Genomic DNA, 20,251 nt, shown 5'->3' on the forward strand with positions numbered 1-20,251 from the left:
CTCTGTGGATACAGACTTCCTGTTGCTCTCTGGACTTGTAAAGCTAAATAGCCAATTATATCAAAAACTCCTCCCCTGTGAGTAGAACCTTGGTCTGTAGCTAAACAGCTCATCATTGGACTAGCAATTGAGTGCTGCTAATATATCTTCTGGCTGACATTACAAAGTTGAAATTTATGATGCTCGGAGCACAGACCAGAAGACCAAATCTCCTTGCCATCTCTGAAAACCAGGATACTGGAAATGTCTGTAAGAGCCAGAGCATGGGCAGAGGAGACAGGAACTGTGATATGGATGATACCTACTTTACTGTTCTAGAAGAGTCCGAAGTCTTCCCTGTTGCCACAAGTTTCTTCATCTATGCTTTTTGATTCTGTTGAAATCCAAGTCCCAGATACTAGAATCCCCTCCACTCTTGTACAACTCTATTATAGCATGTTAGTGTGCTAACTCCTTCATGTACCATTTTCCTTTTTATCCCCAGTTCCTCAATAAGAAATGTCTCTCTGGCTCCACAAGGGAGATTACCACATCCTTTACATGATAAAGGCTATCTGCCTTAAAGATCTAGGTAGAGTAATTGACAAGCCAGGAAATTGAGCAATATATGAAAGAGAATTTGTGAATTAAACTGTCATTCCCTTAATCCAATGTCAGGAAGTGCTACAGCTTTCCTTCCTAGTTCCTTTCAGATATTTTAGAAGGCATTATATCCCAAGATAGGTCTTCAGTCATCTGGAATTTTTGTTGAAGGGCCTAAAGTTGTTAGTTAGAAGAAATCTTTTTATAGTAGAAAAGAGAAAGTAAGTTGTCACCATCCATTCTATAAAGACAATATTTTCACTTAGATAGTAACTTCTGTTTGCTTTATAACTTCCTCTGGCTCTTAAGTATTCTAATTTTAAAAAACCACTTATATTTGTGTATTCAATGGATCTTTAAGAATTTGTCAGTCTAGAATATATCCTGTTCATTCCTATTGAAACAGACCCTAGTTAAAGATCTAAGATGTGATAAATATTTTTAGTATTCCCTTAGATTTAGTTGGGGTTACTCCCAACATGTTATTGAAGCCATCTGAGAAATATTCTGGCTAGCACAGGCAGTCCAACTATCAAGTAAAACATTTGTTGGTGACCATACTTGTGTCTCTCTTTAAAACAAAACAAAACACCTTCATTTTATAAAGAGATGATTCATGAAAGATGAAATAGACTTACCCAAATTGATTTTTTTTTTTTTGAAGACCTGAGTTTATTGCCAAATGAAGTAGTGGCTTCAATAGAATAGCACTTAATAATTTCATTTTTAAAATTCTTTTTCAGAGTGTTTATGCTATACCTACCATGGCTTTTTCATTTCTCTGCCATACCTCAATATTGCCAATATACTGTGAACTTCAAAGGTACCATAGAATGCTGAAATATTTTAAGTGTATTAAGTTTTTCTTTTTGCTTCTTAGACTTTCAGATTGAGTGACATTCTCCTTTGTGAATCCTTCTTTCCTATCACTGGATTCTAAGTGTTTATTTATTTATTTTTTAAAGATTTTATTTTTATAAAACTACCCAGTGTGGGGCTTGAACTCACAATGCCAAGATCTCATATGCTCTACCCACTGAGCCAGCCAGGTGTCCCTAAGTGTTAGTTTAAAACAAAACAACCAAGAGTTAGTTCTATCCAACTTGAAAATGTTTCCTGGAAGCATAATCTTTGTGCAGTAATTTCAAATCATAAATTCTAGTATATAGTTATTAATAAAGTAGGTCTTAATTAAGGAATCCTCTTGACTAGCTTGGGAGATATTTGTTTCTTTATATATAATTCAGATCACAGTTTCTACTTTTGCCAATTTTGTTTTTTAGCCCTTCAAAGAAAAGAATGCAAAACGCAACTCATACAGCAATTGCTTTAAGTTTTCTCATTTATTTTATATCTGCACTCTTTGGATACCTCACTTTTTATGGTAAGTGTATTATTTAATTACCAATGACAAATCATTCTGTAGTTGATCTCATACCTAAATATGGACTTTGTTTCTGCCTTTCATTAATAAACTAATTTGTTTTGGCTTCTAGAATTCAGTGCAGTACTGCATAGTATCTTTATGGACCTTAAAAAGTTGATTTTCTTTCTTTTAAAAATGTATCAACTGGGCAGCCGGGGTGGCTCAGTGGTTTAGTGCCGCCTTCAGCCCAGGATGTGATCCCGGAGTCCTGGGATCCAGTCCCGCATCGGGCTCCCTGCATGGAGCCTGCTTCTCCCTCTGCCTTTGTCTCTGCCTCTCTGTGTGTGTGTCTCTCATGAATAAATAAATAAATATTTTTAAAAAAATAATAAAAATGTTTCAACTTCAAGATTAATAACTTAATATGAAAATTTTCTTAAACACCTAAGTAAAGCTTAGGGACATTGCTGTCTTTCCACAAGAAAAAATGTGCAATAATGATTTTATTTTTTAATTGAGAATTCCATATGTTAGACTCTAGTTGAGTTTGAGAGGTTGGGAGAATCACTCATCTTAATTGCAAAAGAACAAGTAAAGAAAAGGATTTATACTGGACTATAGTGGTACGCTTAGATATCAGAGATCTTTGACTTCAGACTTAAGTTGGCAGTGTACATTCTATGATGTACCATGACCTTTCCCCTTAAATTTTGTGAAGGATTCTTTTAAATTCTTATAATAACAGTAAATTCTTGAATACACTTTTCAGCTTATGAGTGCTTTTATAGCAACTCTCCAAGTAAATGGCTCTTATTACTCTGGTGATATTTAGCTGTTAGGACTCTGATTTCATGGTTGATAGCCTTGTGCACATGTTTCAGGTTTTAGACATCCATGATTACCTCTAATGGCACTTTGCTTCTCTCTCAGAGTTTTTCCAAGTCTGACAAGTTTTTGGACAATGTTTTCTTTTTTTCTTTTTTTTTTTTTTTTTTAGGACAATGTTTTCTTGCACACCTACCTTTACTAAACCAGCTACCTTTCCTAATCTCAGTGGAAAGAGTATGGATTTTGAAATCCAACAGATATGGCACAAATAACTACTCTGTTCTAACCAGCTATGTGACCTTGAACAGGATACTCACTTTGTAATCTCTTTGTCTCCTAATCTCTAACAGGGATAATTGTGTAGACTTATATTGAGGAGGAAATTAGTTACATGTTAAATCAGCCTCTTATAAGTATCTGGCACATAGCAATCTTTCACAAAGGAGAGCTACTGCTGGTGGTTACTATTATCATTATCATTATCATTGTAGTTATTTTATAATTTCAGTGATCAGTTTTTCAGCCCTTAATTTCTCACCATCTTTAATGAGATTTAAGTCAAATATGGTAACTTTAGAGTATTATGTTATGAGTATGAACTTAGAGTTTTTAGTATATAAGAAAATTATAATCTCTGTACAGTCCTTTTCTTATTATCTCTATGGTATTTTAATAGCAATAAAGACGAGTCATTAATCTAAATCTGCTCTTGCATTTTATGCTGATGTAGGATAAGGGTAGTGGAACTCTGTGTACGCCATCAGAAAAAGCATTATTTCCAACATGAGTATGGTACCCTACTGGATACACTACAAAGAAAATTAAGGCAGATGGTTAAGCTTTTTTGATCATCGCTAATGAAACAGGATTCTTGAACTATATATAAGCTCTAATTTGCGTAGTTGGGTTTGTAAATTTTTGCAGATTTGAGCTCAGTAACACTTTTCTAGATCAGTCAGAGATAGCAGGTTTACTGTTGGGATTCAGCAAAAACTTAGTGGAACAAAATAGCTGTATATTTTTCTAAATTAAAATTGTCACCTGGCACAAATACTCAAATACTCTAGAGATCTTCAACATTGAGAAAAAGTCCAAAAAAGCCCTCCTCCTAATGGATAAATAGGTATCTGGAAGAAACCTCAAATAGCCTGCCAGTCTCCAGGATAACTGAGGAATAGTTACATAAATTTTTTTTTAAGATTTTATATATTTATTCATGAGAGTCACAGAGAGAGGGAGAGAGAGGGAGGCAAAGACACAGGCAGAGGGATAAGCAGGCTCCATGCAGGGAGCCTGATGTGGGACTTGATCCCAGGACTCCAGGATCACACCCTGGGCCAAAGACAGGCACTAAACCACTGAGCCACCCAGGGATCCCCCAAATAGTTACATAAATTAACAGGAGATGCTGCATTAAATTCTAAGAAAGCTTAGATTGAAAGGAAAGTGGAGGAAGGATGGATGCTAATACATTTATTGAGCTAACATTTACTCTGTAAGTGCCCAGTATTTTATAACATTGCTTAATTTCATCCTTACAACTCTAGAAGGTATAGTTCACATAGGTTGAGGAGTTTGGCCAGCCAAATAACCTGTAGCTTATATTGAGGAGGCATATCACCTACCACTCTCCGCTCTGTGAATAACAAGTTAGAATTTGAATCCCAGTTCTGACTTTCTCCAAAGTTAATGTTTTTGTTACCGTGTTGCCTCCTCAGAAATTATGCTCTAGAACCCAGATTTCCTTCACCCCAAGTTTTTAATGAGCTTTTAAAAACCTGGCTCACTTAAGCTCCAGGAATATCTATATATCTTTACCTACCTTCCTACCTACCTACTTCCCTGCCTGTATTCCTATCTGTTGTTATGTGAACACAGAGGCTGAACATTTTCATTATGTAAATGAAGTTTGCCCTACACAGGAATGGACCTTGTTTTCAGGTAAAGCTGTTATGTTGTCTCTGACTTAATCCACTGCCAGTTCTTTAGAGTACCTACATTTTCTCTAATGGCCAATATTCATCTAAGAAAAAAAATCTCATCATTGGTGGGTAATAGATAAAAGAATGACATTAAAGTAATTCCTTCTCCAAAGACAAAAGAAGATTCAGATATTGATTTTACTGTTTACATTAGCTTTTGAGGGGTTGTTAATTATAATTAAAGAACACCTTTTATGGTATATTTCTATCGAGATAATGGTAGCTCTCAGTCTTATGGAAAGAAATTGCTGACTGAGCAATCAAAAGGGTTAATCCTGGTTAAGGCCTTCAATATGTTTTGTAAATGAGCAACTGAAGCCCAAAGAAGCAAAATGACCTGTCACACATTTAGTGGCGTATCTCCTGAATACTAATCCAGTGATCTTTCTACTACTCTTGGTTATCCTTATAAACTTCATATGGTTTGACATGTGTATGACACAGGATAGCCTCCTGACTTAATAGCATATATAACTTGCAGAGAACACCATCGGATCCTTACTGAGATTTGTAGAGATTTGTCTGAATTCAGAGAAATGTGTTGTACTCTATCCCTTACGTATGTTAAGGCTCAGCTAAGAACATAGAATTGACTGCCTCAGAAGTGTTTTCATCCTGGGAAAGTAGATATATAACAGATATTTTGAATTTGTAATCTAGTTCTTCAGGTTTCTGGAGCTGCTTGGGATCCTTTTATCCACCGCTCCCAAGGCTTAGTTAATATCTAAATTTTGTCAGATTACAGGGACCTATAAGTATGTACCTAGATTAATAATATTGGCTCTTTACAGATGTTAAAGCATTATATGCTGAGGAAGAAAAAGTATTCCTTTGGGGAACCAGGCCAGTGCCCAAGTATTACATCATAACCAGACCATTTTTTAAAGTCTACAAAATTGTTAAGCAATAAGTGTTAATAGCTCATTTTCATGATTCAGAAAGTGGAAATAAAATAGTTTGCCATATTTTTTCAAAGGCTCACAAATATCTCAGATTTGGAAATAGAATCCAGCTTTCCTGGCTCTTCTTAATCTCTTACTTAGTCCATTAGTCTCATATCATGTAAAGTAGTTCTTTGGTATTTTAGAGAATTAGTTTCTCTCCCATTTCCGTTATCACTAGTCTAGTTCATTTCTCATTACCTCTCAGTGATTATGACAGTAACCCTCTAACTGTTCTGTTCTGCATATCTTTTTCTTCCTGCTTAGTTCAGATCATAATACACTAATCTTTATAAGTCATTGCATCTCTGTGGCCCACCTCATACGGTTTACCTATGAAGAGCTCTGCTACTGGGTCTTTAATGCACTTTCTGGGCATATCACCTACCACTCTCCGCTCTGTAGCACATCCCGCCTCAGCCACTGGAGCACTATTGGTCTCCTCATTTTCTCAGATGCATATTCTCTTTGCTACTTTGGGGCTTCTTCTGCCCAGCTCTTCTTGCTCTGAGAGAAAATCTCTTTCCCCACACATACATTAACTTATTTAATGCTCTCAGTAACTCCACAGATCAAAATAGTATTGTCCCCATTTTACAGATGTAAGAATTGAGAGACTCTGAGAAGTTAATATACTAATAAGTACAGGACTTTGAACATTCGTCTGTGTAGTCCCAGATTTCAGGGCCTTCTACCTTCCTGCTACTCACTAGATCATAATGATTCTCCCCAAGCCTCCCTGGATTTCCTCCTTGCTCATCCCAAAGTCATAATTCCCTTTCCCTATTGAGAATCACCCTAGCTCTTTGTTTAGAGCTACTCCTGCCACTTATGTGTGTATCTGCATTTATACACTTTCTATTATATGTATGTGTTCATCTTATTGCTCCTTTATGTTTTAAGATCCTTGAAAACAGATGTGTGTTTATTTCCTCCAAAGCATCTTTTCCAGAGCATTACTCTCAAATTTAAAAAGCACCATTCTCTCTTAAATACAAACTAATCTGTCCCTGCAATCCAGGGTATGGACTGTTCTTAAGAACACTCACTCTACATACCTCTCATCTGACTAGGGGTGCAGAAAACGCTGTGAAACTGGAAGAACACCGTGGAGCAAAGCATGGTCAACATGTACACATTCTGTCACGGACTACTGTACTGGCTTGTGGAATAAGCCATTTCCCTACAACTACATTTTCTTATGAAAGGGGAATCTACAGATGAAATGTTGAGGAAGCAGACAGCAGGCACAGAAGTATGAGATTCTAGAAAACATTGCAGTATTGAGGAAAAAGCATTGGCTTTGGCACCAAAAAATGTGGGCATGTATCTCAGCGACTCTTCCCCTTTGTGTTGTGTGACCTTGGCCAAGTCAGTTAATACTTTTTAGCTTCACTACCTGTATGAATTGTTATCAGAAGGAAACACATGATACACTTTCAGTCATACATGTGAAAGCTCTATTTTTTTTTAAAGATTTTATGTATTTATTCATGAGCGACTCAGAGAGGCAGCAACACAGGCAGAGAGAGAAGCAGGCTCCGTGCAGAGAGCCCGACGTGGGACTCGATCCTGTGACATGGGATCACTCCCTGGACCAAAGGCAGGCACCCAACTGCTGAGCCACCCAGGCATCCCACATGTGAAAGCTCTTTACAAAACAAACATAAATGTTCAAAACCTTCAGATTGTGGAAAAGTTCTGAAGAGATATTTATTTATATATATATTCATTGTCATAATTTTAAAAGTTCTGCCTGTGCTGATTTCTAGTGTAACTAAAAGAAAAGATTATAATTTTCAAAAAGATATTTAACTCTTGTCTCTGTTTCATAGGATAGGAGAAAGTAGAGAAGGATATGGTACTGGGAATACAAAATTTGTTAAGATCTATTTGTGCAAGAAAAATAATTCTGCTTTTATTGACATCTTAGTAGTTTATAATGTGACCCTTATTATTTTTTTTTTTAATTTACAGACAAAGTGGCGTCAGAATTACTACAAGGCTATAGCATATATTTGCCCCGTGATGTTGTCATCTTGACTGTGAAGTTATGCATACTATTTGCTGTGCTTTTGACAGTCCCTCTAATCCACTTCCCTGTAAGTATTCTTAAAGGGCTTGTTGCTTAATGTAGCAGCTCCCTAATATGGCAACACTAATTCTTTGCAGACTAGAAAGTTTGAATCACATCTAGTCTTGTATATCTTATTCATTTGTCAAGTAATTGATCAAAGACCTCATACTTGCCTATGGCCCCATGAAAGCACAAAAATAACAGCGAACCACTAAGCTAATTTGTGCTTTTTGAGATTTAGTTTAGATTTACGCTCTCCCACAACATTGTTTCCAATTTAGAGACTATGGTTCTTCTAAAGTTTTGGGTTCCTCCCCCCCTTTAATTCTGTATTCTGTTTTCAAAAGAATGTGCATGAAGAGGCAAAAGTTAAGTCAGCAAAACTAAGCTCCTTCTGGTTTATTGTAGATTTGTTTTCATATAGACATTCTAATTTAATCTTAGTCAAAATATTTTATGTGCTCTAGAATTATAATTAAGGGGCAGAACAGATCTTCATTTTGTATTTAGTTACCATATGTAAGAATCTTAAGAATTTCTGACAAAATGGAAACAGAGACTTTAGGTATGAATGGTTCCGCATGAATGTCTTGAATCCCTAAACAGTGAGTTCCCTAAGAACTGGGCCTTCAAGATTTTGGCCCCTCCGTGTGGAGAGTACTGGCAGGAGGGAAGAGCGGGGACATAAATACGAACATTGAACATGTGATACTGCCTGCTGCCCGCCTTGGCAGTGTGAAGTGTCATGGACTAGTTTTTATATTTACATACTATGAAATAGATAATATAAAATGAAATAGTAAATGATGTTTCTTTCCCATAGCATGATTTCTTTTTTTTTTTTTTTAATTTTATTTATTTATTCATGAGAGACAGAGAGAGAGAGAGGCAGAGACAGGCAGAAGGAGAAGCAGGCTCCATGCAGGGAGCCTGACATGGGACTCGATCCCAGGTCTCCAGGATCAGGCCCTGGGCGGAAGGCAGCACTAAACCGCTGAGCCACCTGGGCTGCCCATGATTTCTTTTTCTACTTTGAACTTTTTGTTCTTCTATTTGTGAATTTAATGAAAATGATTCTCGGAGATTTCATCACAGTATTATTGTTGGTCATTTTGAAAATTATGCAACCTAAAGAAATTGAATACAAATGTTTCTTCGTGAATTAAACCAAAATAATTTTTATGAAGTTCACACAGAAAGGTATATTTCTTAGTTTATGTGTCATAAGCACTTTATAATAATGGTTTATGCTATATTCCTAAAATCTAAATGGTGTAGGGGCAAGAAGTCATGGTTACTGTATTGTACCTGTGTTTCCTGAAACAAGTATTTTGGCTTTGACACTTCTTCTTTGCTTAAATCTATTTCTTTTTCTGTTAAACAGGCAAGGAAAGCTTTAATGATGATGTTTTTCTCCAATTTTCCATTCTCATGGATTTGCCATTCTTTGATCACTCTAGCACTCAATATTATCATTGTTTTACTTGCATTATATGTTCCTGACATTAGGAATATATTTGGTGTAGTTGGTAAGTTTTCTGTTTCAAAAAATCCCATGTAACGAAATGGATAAAATTGTCATCCAGCCTCACATCTGAATCTGGTAATATCCTCTTTTTTTCTTTCTCCCCCTCAAAGGTTCCAGTACATCAGCATGTTTGATTTTTGTGTTCCCAGGACTATTTTATCTTAAACTTAGCAGAGAGGATTTTCTCTCATGGAAAAAGCTTGGGGTAGGTTAATTTTGTTTATATCTTTTAAGAATTCTATTTTAAGAAATAATTTGTCATTTTATAATTGAGTATTTTATCTACATTGAGAAAGTGTATTTTGAACTGTAATAGAGTTTATTGGAGAAGGTAGAGGTTTAAAATACTCTAATTATTCTTTATCTTTTTATTCCACAGGCTTTTGTTTTGCTCATCTTTGGAATTTTGGTTGGGAATTTTAGTTTAGCACTAATCATTTTTAATTGGATTAATAAATGAAGGAAATATTTTCTCGCTTCTTATGAAGAATAATTTACCTCTATATGCAAAAAAGGAATAATTATGGGAGGCACCTTGGATAAATCCCTTTTTATGTGGGTAAACATTTTTGTAAATATTAACAGAACAGAACAAAATGGAATAAGTAGGGGAAAGTGGATTTATAGCAGTTTTAATTAAAATAAATTTAAAATGCTCTTCAATATAATCAGTCTTTCTGGGTCTTTTAAAAAATAATAGACTTTATTTTTAAGGGTAGATTTAATGTTTATAGAAATATTGAGCAGAATGTACAGGGTTCTTATATCTCCCCTCACTGCCAGCACACCCATAGTTTCCCATATTATTGACTTATTGCATTAGTGTGGTACATTTGTAATACTTGATAAGCCAGTATTGATACAATATTATTAACCAAAGTACAGCATTTACATAAGAGTTCACTGTTGATGCAAGCATTGACAACCACTGATCTTTTGACTGACTTCATAAAAACTATGAGCCTTTCCCTGTGAGCCTTTTCTAGAATGTCATATAGTTGGAATTGTATTATTTAACCTTTCAGGCTGGCTTCTTTCACTTAACAAAATGCAGTTAAGTTTCCTCCTTGTATTTTCACATAGCTTATTTCTTTTTATCATTAAATAATACTCCATTGCTTGGATGTGCCAGTTTGTTTTTCCATTCACCTGTTGAAGGACCTCTTGATTGGTTTCAGAGTTACGAATAAAGCTGCTATCAACATTTGTGTGCAGGTTTTTGTGTGGATATAAATTTCAGCTTATTTGGGTTGATACCAAAGGGCACAATTGCTGCATCATATGGTAAAAATATGTTTAGTCTTACAAGAAACTGCCAAACTGCTTTCCAAACTGGCTGTAATATATTACATTCCTGACAGCAGTGAATGAGAGTTCCTGTTGTTCCATATCCTCGCCAGCATTTGGTGTTGTCAGTGGTTTGGATTCTTGCCATTCTAATGGGTGTATAGTTGTATCTCATTGTTGTTTCAATTTGCATTTCCCTAATGACATAATGATGTTGAGCATCTTCTTATATGCTTATTTGCCATCTGTATATTTTCTTTGGTGAGGTTCAGATCTTTCGTCTTTTTTTTTTCAGTGGATTGTTTTCTCATTGTTGAGTTTTAAGCATTCTTTGTGTATTTTAGATACCAGTCCTTTATCAGATAATGTATTTTGCAAAGATTCTCTCCCCCAGTCTGTGGCTTGCCTTTTCATTCTCTCAACAGTGTTTATGGCAGAGCAGAAGTTTTTAATGTTATTAAATATACTGGATCAATCTTTCACTTGTTTGTTTTTTAAGAAATCAGCATATTGAGTTTATATACAAAATTGAATGTTAGCTGTGGGATAATGTTGTCAACATTAATCACTAATAACAAAACTGCAGGATTATTTCATTTGGTATTTTGCTCTGTCTCCAAATCTTCTCTAAGAAACTTTTGTGATTTTCCTGTTGTTCATTATGAAATAGAGCTGTGATGATTGGCTGTGAATTTAGAAGTTCTTTGAGCTTTCTCATTTGTCACTAAAGCATGTGAGTTTCTATCACATGCTGATGATTTATATCATATTTTGTGTGGAGACAAATACTGATGATTTATATCATATTTTGTGTGGAGGTTATAAATCATTGTTTCCCATTGATGTGGCTTATTTCTGATTGGAAACCAAAAGCTAGATCTCTCCTTTCCATGAGTGTTCTATGTAAAGGGCACCTTGTTAGCAGCCTACCAAAGCCAGGGTGTATCAGTAAAAATGTAATTCTACCCCTGTGTGCATGTAAAGTAGGGAACTGCATGCAAAGTACAATTTGCATGCATGGAAATACACACTTTTGCAGGTGCCCCTTTGCTCCCCACTTAGAAAATGGGCTGCAAAATTGACAACTGAGCTTCTCTTTTGAATTAAGATATTTCTTTGGCAACTGGGATCAGTGTAGTATAATGGAAAAAGTCCAAGTTTGGGGGTTAGAAAGACTTAGATTCAAATCTCAGTGCGTTTAGGCAAAGTACTTAACCTCTCTAAGTCTCCACTTTCACGTATGTATTAAATGGAGTTAATACCAATTATACAGCGTTGTGTTGAGAGGATTAAATGACCTTGTATAAATTAGGTGCAGGCCAAAATGGGCTCTTTTAATAGATCAGATATTTATCCCCTTTTCCCCATCCCTTCATCTAGACCAGTAAAATAGATTTGCTTTTAATCAGAGACATGGAATTTCTTCATCTTCCATCTTGCCCAGCTAATATGTTTAGATTCTTTCTCTAGCCTTCACTCACAGGGGAACTGGCCCCACGTGTACTCTTTGTAGTGTTTTCCCACAGTTCTGACCCAGCTGTACTCTTCTAATATCTTCCTGAAACTGGGCACTTAGCCTGGTCCCATGGGCACAGCCAGGCAGGGCTTCCCATGTGGCTTCAGGTCAGCCAGAGCCCATTAATCTGATAAGCTAATTCTTGTACCCTCTTTTTCTGTTTATGAAATTATAGATCCAAATACAAATAGGTGTTCAGCTGCTTACATAAATCTAATTCCAGTAATACCAAAATAACCCTAAATCTGCAACAGATGCAAGGATACCCCCTGGGGCAAATGTTAAGTGTGATGACAGCTGGGCATCAGTTAATACATTTGTCACCTGCTCATGGGATAGGATCATGAGAGGTTTGGCAAAGGGACAAGTACCCTATTGAACACCCTGCACCAAACCTAGTTAATATAAAGAGAAAATATTTGTGGAAGTGGTTTTTTAAAATTATTATTTCACTTTAATATCCTGCCTAATCTAGTTGCCTGGTCAGAGTCACAGCTTCCCCCAAGAGTTTGGAGGAAGCTAGTAAAATGGCAGGTAAGAGCAGTGCCCCCTTCACTAGGATTCCCAAAAAACCTTGTTCAAGTACTTGGCTGCATTTTTCCTGGGAAGTATAGGCCCTTGCATTATGGGCTTAATGTTCATAATTTATTAGGTAAGAACTATTTAAAGTAAAACTAAGTAAAGCACAAAATATATACTTTTCTAACATTTGGAGACTTGTTTGCTAAATTAAGGGACGAAGTGCTGAGAATATAAATTACTTTCGTATGTTGAGGGTGAATGTTTAAATTGTACCTTTTTTTTTTTTTAACAGAACGTTTACTCCTGAGCTTAGCATTTAAATGGTTAAAACAAGCCTTTGAAGTTAACACTCCATTAAGATGAATGGGGGTAATTCACACCTCTGCTGGTGCTGTATTATTTCAGTCTGGCTGTGGAGAAAACAAGACAGGAGTAGGTTGATTTACTATGTGAAGGCCCTTTAAACACCCAAGGTCTGGAAATCTTTGTGCTTTTTTTTTCCTCCTCTCCATCTAGAAACAGAATCTGAAGTTCAGCACAATCTAGGTATAGAGCTGAAATCTAGAAAGTACCATAGATTCTCTACTGTGGCAATTCCTAACTGGCATTTGATGGGTATCGGGTTACCAGATCAGCCCAACCTCTCTGAATTTGTTTGCTCCTGTGTTTCTTCTACCAGGAAACTGTTTAAATGTAAGGTTAGTACCCTGGTAAATTCACCAGCGGAAAAGCAGAAGCATACCATCCATTTTCAGGTAAACTTTACACATGCCTTTAAATGGGTTATGAGCTAATCACCGGCCTTCATGTGCTTCTACTTTTTTTACCTTTCCAAAATCTCATGTTCTATATTTGCCTACATACAACACATTCATCTTTAAGAACTTTTTTCTTTTTCCCCTCTTTTGGGTGGACGATCCCTGAAGTGAACAGAGATCAGCTGGGAAAGATTGATTTCTTTCTCCATATGACCTTGTACTGGGTACTATTTTGTATTTAAAATATGTATTTCCCCTATTCGTGGAAGTGACATAGCCATTTGAGCCCGAAACGATTCATTTTGGAGCCTGAGAGTAAGGTTCTGTGGGCACAAATGAAAATGAGATGTGAATGAATTTGGAAGTTCTCTTTTTAAGGTAAACAGATTTTTCTCTTCTCCATTCTTGTCCTGTGTATTTGCAGGATCAGGTTACTAGATAATCTGTGGGTAGCTGGGTGTGGAGTCTCTAGCGCTGACATTGCCAGTTCAGCATATAGAGATGGAGAATAGATGCTAGAAACAAAAGGACTCAAACAATTAATTTTAATCTGATTTTCTTCTTGGCATGTTGACAGTACTCTGTGGCAATGTTAGAATTAGCCCTATTGAAAAAAGATTTTGTTTCCTGCTAATTATTCTGCCTAGATATTATGAGTCATAATTTTGGGCCTTAGAACTTCTCAGAACATTTTATAGTACTGAGAAATTTGCTTTTCTAATTTAAACACACAATTTATTCATTTTTCTACCATTAGCCTCCTGTAGTCTTCTCATAATTAAGAGGGAAAAATAGGAAAACAAAATTTTGGTGAAGGATGAGTAAAGATATTGTGGATGTGGTTCTCTTGTAACAGTCAGAATTCTTTGTATTTCTTACTCTTACCAAACAATCTGATCTGTGTTTTTACCGTCATCATGATCACTGTCCTAGTTTGTGACACTGTCAATCAAGACGAGCAATTATAACCAGCAGGAAGACTCATCTTGGCTGGTGGCCAGGTGGCCAGGTGGGAGTGAGAGGTTTATTGGAGTATGGGACAAAGTAAATGCGCAGAGAGGGAAATTGAGTTGCTAGGGGAAAAAGAGACAAAAGACATGGTAATATGGGATGATGTAAGGAGAGAAGACTTGCAGAGAAATGTTTCTCACTTGTTTGAACGTATATGTATGTTATATCCATCAGTGGACCAGTGTACAACACAAGCCTAGGGACTGGCTAATTCAAATTCACTGAGCAAATATTTACTGAGCACATAATATGTACTAGGAATTGCACCTCATCCTAAAGTTGTGAAGTTAAATAAGACATCTGAATTTCTTGCCTGAAAAAAGCTTGAGTAAAACTTGGAATTTTCTGATTGAACCTTTTCAGATGGACTTGATTAGTGAAACTGTTTAACTCAAAGGAAGAAATATATATCTATATTTTCAGATATTTATATACAAGTAGACTTTTTTGTTTTAAAGATTCTGGAGTCATACTTACCTGTGTTCAGATCCCAGTTCTACCTCTTTTTGTCTAATTTTGGACAAGCTTCTTGAATTCTCTGAAGACCTTCATGTTTAAAGACTAAGTTTTCTCTCAACCAGAGGAAATACACCTTGTTTCTTCAAGTTAGATTGCATGATCTTTGGGGAAAGCTCTAGTACACTTGAATTAATTGGGCACTGAATTGAATATATGTGATTTTGACTGTTCCTCAAATCACACATCTCTTCTCCCTTCTCTGTTTCAGCCACCTATTCAGTAGCCGGATCAGAAAATAGTATTCTAGAAATAATCCTGATCAGTGCAGTTTATTTTCACTACTGATATATTCAAATACCCCAGAAGAATTTACATCAGCTTTTCCACAATGACAATACACTTTAGGCTCATAAAGTATGTGGTCACTAAAAGCTCCAGGTGTCTCTTAAGTGAACTGCCAGATTTCTAGGTCTTGTACTTGATTTTAATTTTTTTTAAGTTTGAAGGAATATATATTATATATATATACATATATATAGACATATTCATAACATACACACACATTATCTATATATGTTAAATTTTGTCTTGTTAACTTTAGCTCATCCTTCCAGCAGTTGAGATCTTTTTTTGAGTTTTGATTCCAATGCATCATTATTCCCTGCTTTTTGACATCCCTCATTATCCTGCCAGCAGCCCACCACTAGAGACTTTTCTTCCATGTTGTTATGAATCTCTTCTTTGGGTAAAGTTGTCCCGGTCCTGTAATGTCATCTAACCTGTATTTCTTCAGTCCTCCTGGAAGTGTCTCTCAAGTCAGTAGGTACAACCTAGATTCTCATCTATTTCCGGTATTTCTAGTTTCCTAGGATATTTCTGCTTGGATGCTGCACAGTTACTTAAACTCAACATATTCTAATCTATCCTCCCAGCTAGTTTTCTTGCTTCCATTCCTGCCACCTGCAATCCATTTTCACACTGCGGCCAAAGTAGTTGTTTAAAAATGTAAATCAGATCATGTCACTGCTCTGCTTAATTTCCTCCAAGGGCCTCTCATCTCGTTGAGAATGAAATTTATGTCATGGCCTACAAGACTCTGTTTGGTCTACACCTGCTTATTTCTCTGACCTCGTCTCATATCTGTCTTTCACTCTTCTCTAGCCAGACAGCCTTTCTGTTCCTTGAACACATGAAGCTTGTTCCCACATGCTTACTGTTTTTCCTAGTTCGAACATTCTCTTCAAAGACCTTTGCAAACCTGGCTCCTCATCATTCGAGCCGCATCTCAAGTATAACTGGCTCAGAGAAGTCTTCCCTGATCCCTTTTGGAAACAAGCAGCCCCCAGCATGCAGTCATGCTTTATAGCCACCCTGTTGTACATGTCATTACTGGGAGTCTTATTTGTTGTCTATGTCCATTAGACTGCAAGCTTGTTAAGAACTGGGACTTGGCTGTCTTGTGCATCACTGAATTCTTAGAGCTTAGTATGGTACTCGGTACTTGGGAGTGACTTAATATTTGTTAAATGAGGGACGCCTGCGTGGCTCAGTGGTTGAGCGTCTGCCTTCAGCCCAGGGCGTGATCCTGGAATTCCAGATCGAGTCCCACATTGGACTCCCTGCATGGAGCCTGCTTCTCCCTCTGTCTATGTCTGCCTCTCTCTGTGTGTCGCTCATGAATAAATAAATAAAATTTTTTTTAAAAATTGTTAAATGAATACATAAATCTAACAGACCATATATCTTTTCACTCTTTACCTCTAGTCTGTTACCACATCAGTTCTTCCTTGGAAATGTCTCCTAGATTTGCTTTTATCCTATCCCCAACCTCCCGCCAGTACCTGAATCTTAGCCTTTATCCCTTTGTGACTGGATTAGTACAGTTATTTGCAACCCATGCTGTTCTTTAGAATCACTTGGGGAGCTTTCAAAAATGACAATGTTCAAGATCTACCCCAAACCCAGAATCTGGTGGCTGAGACTCAAGTATCAATATATATTTTAAAGCTTCCCAGATGATTGTAATGGGCACCTGCTGGATTGCTGCATCAGCCTTCTAACAGCTGTCTGTCTTTTAATTCATTTTGTCTGTTGTGTCCATTGATCTCCTTGGAATCCTGCTTTCATAATGACTTCCCTGCTCAAGAGCCTGCAGTGGCTCCCTACTGCCCGCCACATTAATCCTGCCTTCCCCTGTGTCATCTCCTAAACTCTATTTCATCCTTTTCTCTCTTTTCTACAGTCTATAATACACTGAAACCATCTCACTGCCCGGTGCTTGATTTGCCTTTCATTACTCTGCTTTTCTGTGTTTACTTCCACTCTCCTACTATCCTCTCCCTACTCTGACTTCTACATAAACACCTGGCCTATCATTATTACTCCCTTCTACCTATCCAGACATTTCCAATTCCTCAAGGCCCAGCTTAAATTCCTCCTTGGAAATACTTCATTCTCCACTCCAACTTATCTCTTAGTATACAGATAATTCTTCTGGTATGTGTCATTAAATACCTTGGGTTTCTTGTTTTTTACAAATTGCTTTGTGTTATAATTTTTTGGTTGGTAGCATTCAAATTTAATTGGTACAAATTCATAAGTTACAAAATTGCCCCCCTGTCATTATCTGCCCCAATCATCCAGTTTTCCTCCTTGGAAGCAACAACTCCTACAACTTTCTATGTCTTTGCAAAATATATCTTAAGCCTAGCTAACTATATATTTATACAGAACACATAGACACACACAAATGTTGGCATACTATATGTAGTCCTGTGCATCTTGATGTCTTTTTACTTAGAGATAGATATTTAAGCATATGTATAATTTCAGTTGTAAAAAAAACCCCACAGAACAGGAAATCTGCTTCTTAATAAACCTTTAAGTTTACAATAGATTTTTAATTATATGTACATTGTTATACATATAGTAGATCTATAGAACTTTTTCATCTTGCCTGACTAAAACTCTGTGTCCATGGAACAGTAGCTCCTCATTTCCCCTCTTCCCAGCCCTGACAACCATCATTTTACTTTCTGCTTATATGAGTTTGACTGCTTTAGTAGATCATGCAGTATTAGTTCTTTTGTGACTGGCTGTTTCACTTAGCATAATGTCTTCAAGTTTCATTCATATTGTAGCATATGGCAGGATTTTCTTCTAGGGCTGCGTAATACTCCGTTATATGTATATACCACAATTTCTTCATCCATTCATCTGTGTGTGGACATTTAAATTGCTCCATCTCTTGGCTATTGTGGATAATGCTATAACAGACATGGTAGTACAAATATCTCATTCAATTCTTTTGTATAAATATGTTGAAGTGCAATTGCTGGATCATAGGTAAATTCTATTTTTAATTCTTTGAGGAACCTCCAAATAGTTTTCCGTAGTGGCTGCACTGTTTTACATTCCCACCAATAGTGCATGAGGGTTCCAATTTCTCCACATTCTCACTAGCATTTGTTGTTTTCTGATTTTTTTATAATGATCATCCTAACAGGTGTGAGGTGATATCTCATTATGGTTTTGATTTGCATTTCCTTAACAGTGACATTGAGCATCTTGGCTATTTGCATTTCTTTGGAGAAAGGTCTATTCAAGTCCTTTGCCCATATTAAATAGAGTTATTTCCTTTTTTTGTTACTAAGTTGTAGGAATTCTTATATATTTTAGATATTAACTCATCAGATAAGATATATTGTTTGCAAATATTTATCCCATTTGCAGGTTGACTTTTTATCTTGATTGTTTCCTTTCTTACGCAGAAGCTTTTACCTCAGTTTTTTTTTAAGAAAGGGGAGATGTTATGAGAATGAGTTGGCAGGAGAAGAGGAAGTTGAAGAAATATCTACAGCCCTTTTTGTAAAAAAGAACATGGATCTAGTGATTGAGGAGAAGCCGAGGGAAAGAGACAGTGAATGCTAAGCCAGTGGTGGGAGTCTGGAGCCTGTGAGTGAAAGTGGCCAAAGGGTGTTTTACGAACAGAAATGTCTAATATTCAGCTTTAATTTGCCTGCCTGTGTCTTCCAAAACCAATAAAAATGATACACAAAAATGCCTTATGTGTGCTGCATTGTGTGTATGCAGACCCTTCCCTGGAGCCACATGGGACAGAACAAGAATAATAGCATCTGTGCTAGCCAGACGATCAGGACTCTCAGAAAAGTGGACTTCAAAGCCAGCAATGACCGGAAAAAATGCAAGCCACTGCTTCTTCCCAGAGTGCTGGGGATATCAGAAGGGCTGTGAGGCCATCCCCCTATGAAGATGTGATTGAACCGACTAGGCTTCGCTCCCAAAACAAGGCCACTTCAGATGCCATCTCAGAAGCACCACAGTGTCATTTCGTTGACTTAACTTCACTCATGATTAGTCTGCAGTTCATTAGGGAAATGCCTCTCTTTTAAAGACAAAAGACCAAACCTTCAAAGTGGATCTCCAGGGTTGGGGCAGCTCTATGCTCTAACACTTCCCCTTAGAGTCATCTCCCGGGGTTCTCTAGAACCGAACATGGTAGTTCAGAGATGGTCTCTCAGAACTTGCCTTCTATCAACCTGAGGTGTTTTGTGTTTGGGATCAGAGCCCCTTCACCAGACTTCTTGTTGGATGGTAAAAATAGGAATCAAAGGGAGTGAGGCCCCTAGGGAAGGGCACTCCCATGAGGAGAGAGTAAAGACCATTATTGTAGTTCCCTGGTTCTCTTACTCAGTTCTCTGTTTATATCTGAGAGTTTGATATTTTAAATGAATGGGAGATCATAAGTCTCATAAAATAATATACCAATCATGAGTAAGCCCTTGTGTATATGGACCAGGCACCAGGCCAAGCACATGATCACGTGTCATCTGAAATAGGTACAGTTATATTCCCCTACTTAATAGATTAGAAATTAAAGTTTAGAGGAGGGCAGCCTGGGTGGCTCAGCGATTTAGCACTGCCTTCAGCCCAGGGCCTGATCCTGGAGACCCAGGATCGAGTCCCACATCGGACTCCCTGCATGGAGCCTGCTTCTCCCTCTGCCTGTGTCTCTGCCTCTGTGTGTGTGTGTGTGTGTTTCTCATGAATAAATAAATAAAATCTTTAAAAATAAATAAACAAATAAATAAATAAATAAAGTTTAGAGGGGTTAGGAAGTTAAATGACTTGCCCAAGGTCACACATCCAGAATGTAAACTTAGGTTTTTGTGTGCTTAGCTATCGTGCTAATGGTTAAATATATCTAGCTGTTGGAGTTTTTTCCATGAAAAGGTTCTGCTCATGGTAGATACATAGTCAACACCAACTGTATGCAAGGCTGCTTTATTCACTTAAATGTTGCTCCTGACATCATTTGGGCCCACTCTTTGTTCTCTGAGTCATGGCCTGTTGCCATAGCATTATTTTTTTTGT

At 36.9% G+C, this 20,251-nt stretch overlaps 1 protein-coding gene across 3 annotated transcripts in view; it reads left to right on the forward strand.

The window, feature by feature from the left end:
• The window catches only part of SLC38A6 (solute carrier family 38 member 6), a 72,575-nt gene extending 52,757 nt beyond the window's left edge, over window positions 1-19,818 (forward strand). For 2 of the 3 annotated variants that reach the window (XM_038544884.1, XM_038544882.1), the window contains 6 exons: window positions 1,326-1,405; window positions 1,866-1,966; window positions 7,677-7,801; window positions 9,161-9,305; window positions 9,415-9,509; window positions 9,684-9,972. In XM_038544884.1, the coding sequence (XP_038400812.1) occupies window positions 1,326-1,405; window positions 1,866-1,966; window positions 7,677-7,801; window positions 9,161-9,305; window positions 9,415-9,509; window positions 9,684-9,764 (627 nt within the window). In that variant the 3' untranslated portion in view covers window positions 9,765-9,972. Of the gene's footprint in view, window positions 1-1,325; window positions 1,406-1,865; window positions 1,967-7,676; window positions 7,802-9,160; window positions 9,306-9,414; window positions 9,510-9,683; window positions 9,973-18,627 lie in introns of those variants that run through there. The other variant, XM_038544883.1, reaches the window with a different exon arrangement.
• The last annotated feature ends 433 nt before the right edge of the window (window positions 19,819-20,251 follow it).

The sequence above is a fragment of the Canis lupus genome, chromosome 8 (genome assembly GCF_011100685.1).
Source record: "Canis lupus familiaris isolate Mischka breed German Shepherd chromosome 8, alternate assembly UU_Cfam_GSD_1.0, whole genome shotgun sequence".
Taxonomy (NCBI): Eukaryota; Metazoa; Chordata; class Mammalia; order Carnivora; family Canidae; genus Canis; species Canis lupus.